The sequence below is a fragment of the Aptenodytes forsteri genome, unplaced genomic scaffold (genome assembly GCF_000699145.1).
Source record: "Aptenodytes forsteri isolate BGI_AS27 unplaced genomic scaffold, ASM69914v1 Scaffold53, whole genome shotgun sequence".
NCBI lineage: Eukaryota > Metazoa > Chordata > Aves > Sphenisciformes > Spheniscidae > Aptenodytes > Aptenodytes forsteri.
In genome coordinates this window covers 8,555,277-8,558,667 of record NW_008795909.1, presented here as the reverse complement: position 1 = coordinate 8,558,667, position 3,391 = coordinate 8,555,277, and the positions used below count along the sequence as shown (strand labels likewise).

Below are 3,391 nucleotides of genomic sequence, written 5' to 3'. Positions count from 1 at the left end.
GGCAGCTGCCTGCGCTGCCGCGACCACACGGATGGCGAGAGGTGCCAGAGGTAAGCGGGGCACACACCTGGACCGGGGCAGGGTGCCGCTGGCAGCCCCGGCCCCCGCTGACGGCTTGTCCACAGGTGCGCAGCCGGGCACTTTGGGAACCCGGCGCTGGGCTCCGGGCAGCACTGCCGGCCCTGCCCCTCCCCTGCCCTGAGGGGCCCGCCCCGCCACTTCGCCGCCTCCTGCTACCAGGACAGCCACTCCCGGCAGGTCGTCTGCCACTGCAGCCCCGGGTACACAGGTGGGTGCCTGCCACAGCACGCTCAGTGCTCTCGGGGACCCCCCTCCCCGGGCACTACCCAGCGGTCTGTGCCGGCAGGTCCTCGCTGTGATGAGTGTGCCCCCGGGTACTATGGGGACCCGCTGCAGCCTGGAGGGCGCTGCCTGCCCTGCCAGTGCCACGATAACATCGACGTGACGGACCCGGAGGCGTGTGACCGGCACACGGGGCGCTGCCTACGCTGCCTCTACAACACGGCGGGGCCACACTGTGCCGAGTGCCAGCCTGGCTACTACGGGGACGCCACGCGGCACAGCTGCAGGCGTGAGTACCCACAGCCACGCTGAGACAGACCTGCCTCCAGGGCCCAGCATGTCCCTGGGGACCATGCACGTCCATGGTTGTGCACAGCGCTGTGGGGTCCCTGCAGCCCTGCCCTGCTCTGGGCTGTCTCCTCTGCCCAGCCCTGGCACTGCGGCCCCATCCTTGTCCCCATGCCCAACTTGTCCCATGCCATCTACATCCTCATCTCATGCCCATACCTGTCCCTGTTGCCATCCCATCCCCACTGCCACCTTGACTCTGTCCCCATCCCATCCTTATCCCATCTCTGTCCTGACCCTGTCCCTGTCCCATCTCCATCCCATCCCCATCAGTGGTCCTCGTGCTGTTCCTATCCCACCTCCATCTGGTCCCCACCCCATCCCTGCCCAATCTCTGACTCCATCCTGCCTCCACCCTCACCCATCGCCATCCCCATCCTGTTCCTGCCTGTGCCCCCATCCCATCTGCACCCCCATCCCATCTCCATCCCAATCTCATCGCCATCCCCTCTCAACACCCACATCCCCGTCCCCATCCCCGTCCCCGCTCAGTGCCCATCTGGTTCCAGGTTGCTCCTGCAATGCGCTGGGCACCGACGCCAGCACCTGCGGGCCCCAGCAGTGCCAGTGTGACAGGCGCAGCGGGCAGTGCCACTGCCTACCCCACGTGGAGGGCCCACGTGGGGGGCCAGAGCTGCGACCGCTGCAGCCCCAACTTCTGGAACCTGGGCAGCGGGCAGGGCTGCCAGCCCTGCGCCTGCCACCCCCAGCACGCCCTGACACCTGCCTGCAACCAGGTGAGACGGGGACAGGGCGCGGGGGGCTGGAATGGGGCTGGGGGTGTGCTGCAGCTGTGCTAGCCTTGGTCACACCGTGTCTTTCAGTTCACAGGGCAGTGCTCATGCCGGCCGGGCTTTGGGGGCCAGACCTGCGCCGACTGCCAGGAGCACCACTGGGGCAACCCACAGCAGCAGTGCCGAGGTGAGAGCTGGTGCCGGCGGGGGGTCTGCAGCAAGCCCCGCAGCGCCCTGACCCCCCTCTCCCTGCAGCCTGTGACTGTGACCCCCGTGGTGTCGCCAGCACCCAGTGCCACCGCAGCAGCGGCCACTGCGACTGCCGGCCTGGCGTCTCGGGTATCCGCTGCGACCAGTGCGCCCGGGGCTTCGCAGGCGCCTTCCCCGCCTGCCAGCCCTGCCACCCCTGCTTTGGGGACTGGGACCGGGTGGTGCAGGACCTGGCTGCCCGCACCCGGGCGCTGGCGCAGCGGGCCAGCCTCCTGCAGCACACCGGGGCCGCCGGCGCCTTCGAGGGCACCTTCCGGCGGCTGGAGGAGAGCCTGGCCACTGTGCGTGACGTGGTGGCCGCCCGCAATGCCACTGCTGCCACTGCTGCCCACCTGACACACGCCACGGAGGGGCTGCGGTGAGCACCCAGCGCAACACACGGCTCCTGGGGTGGCCCCGGGGGGCGGGTTGTCACCCCCTTCCCTTGCAGGCGGCAGATCGAGGAGGCGACGGAGAGGCTGACACGGCTGGAGGGAGAGCTGACAGCTGCCCAAGACACCAACTTCAATGCCAGCCACGTGCTGAGTGCAGGGGACCGGGGTGCCCGCGCCCTCAACCACAGCCTGCAGGACCTGGAGCAGCAGCTGCATGCCCTCAAGACCTCCAATTTCCTTGGTGAGCCGCGCCGCAGAGCTGGGCCAGGGCAGCAGGGCTGCGGCCGGGCGTCTGACGGTGCCCCTGCCACCCCCAGGCGCCTACGACAGCATCCGCCAGTCCCACGGGGAGTTACGGGAGGCCGAGCGTCGGGCGGACGCCTCCACCCGCGCCATGCCCAGCCCTGTCAGCACCTCGGCGGCCACCCGGCGCCATGCTGAGCAGCTCCTGGCAAGCCGGCGGGACGACTTAAACCGCCAAAACGCTGCCAGCCGGCGGGCACTGATGGACCTGGCGGCACGGGCACGGGCGCTGAGCCTGCACCCACTCAACGAGAAGGTGGGACACGGGGAGGGGACTGGGGGGATGGTGCCTAGAGCCGCCCCGAGCCCACGCTGCCTTGCAGGTTGCAGTTGTGCGATGCGCCAGGCGACGTGCCCTGCTCCGAGAGCCCCTGCGGAGGAGCTGGGTGCCGAGATGAGGATGGGGCACGACGCTGCGGGGGTCTGAGCTGCAGTGGGGCCGTGTCCACAGCCGACAGCGCACTGGACCGGGCACGCCATCCAGGAGGAGGCGCGGGCCCGCCAGCGACGTGGCCCAGCTCTCCCACAGGGTGCGTGGCACACGGGTGCTGGTGGGAGCAAGCAGCACAGCCGTGCCCCCCAGCCCTCAGGGCTGGCGTTGAGGGTCTCTGTCCCTGTCCAGGTGGCCGAGGCCAAGGGGAAGGCAGATGAGGCCCGGCTGTGGGCGCAGGCGGCCCTGGACAAGGCGAACCGGACCAGGGCCCGCGTGGAGAGCTCCAACAAGGAGCTGCGGGAGCTCATCAGCTATGTCAAGGCCTTCCTGAGCCGTGAGTGCCGGCGTGCCGGGGGGGCTGGCTGCCCCTGCCTGGCACTGCGTGACTCTGCACCTGCACCACACTGCACCGACCCTGCACCGCGCCATACTGCATGGTCCCCACACTGCATGTGGGTTATACCACCCCCGCACTGCACCGCCCCGGCACTGCACTGCACAGCCCCTGCCCCACGCTGCGTTGCACGGTCCCTGCCCTGCCCCGACCATCCCGTGTTCCCCCAACCGTCCCCTGCCCCCCTACCCTGCCCTACACTCCCTCCCCATGGCTCCTCTCCCATGGCTCC

At 69.9% G+C, this 3,391-nt stretch overlaps 1 protein-coding gene across 1 annotated transcript in view; it reads left to right on the top strand.

Moving 5' to 3' along the window:
* Positions 1-3,147, top strand: part of LAMB2 (laminin subunit beta 2) — a 31,155-nt gene extending 28,008 nt beyond the window's left edge. Inside the window, 10 exon segments of the mRNA XM_019473439.1 lie at positions 1-50; positions 126-592; positions 1,161-1,276; positions 1,278-1,388; positions 1,476-1,572; positions 1,641-2,013; positions 2,086-2,270; positions 2,347-2,588; positions 2,663-2,862; positions 2,955-3,147. The exon segment at positions 1-50 is cut by the window's left edge and continues 173 nt beyond it. Of these exon segments, the coding sequence (XP_019328984.1) occupies positions 1-50; positions 126-592; positions 1,161-1,276; positions 1,278-1,388; positions 1,476-1,572; positions 1,641-2,013; positions 2,086-2,270; positions 2,347-2,588; positions 2,663-2,862; positions 2,955-3,096 (1,983 nt within the window). The 3' untranslated portion in view covers positions 3,097-3,147.
* Positions 3,148-3,391: the final 244 nt, after the last annotated feature.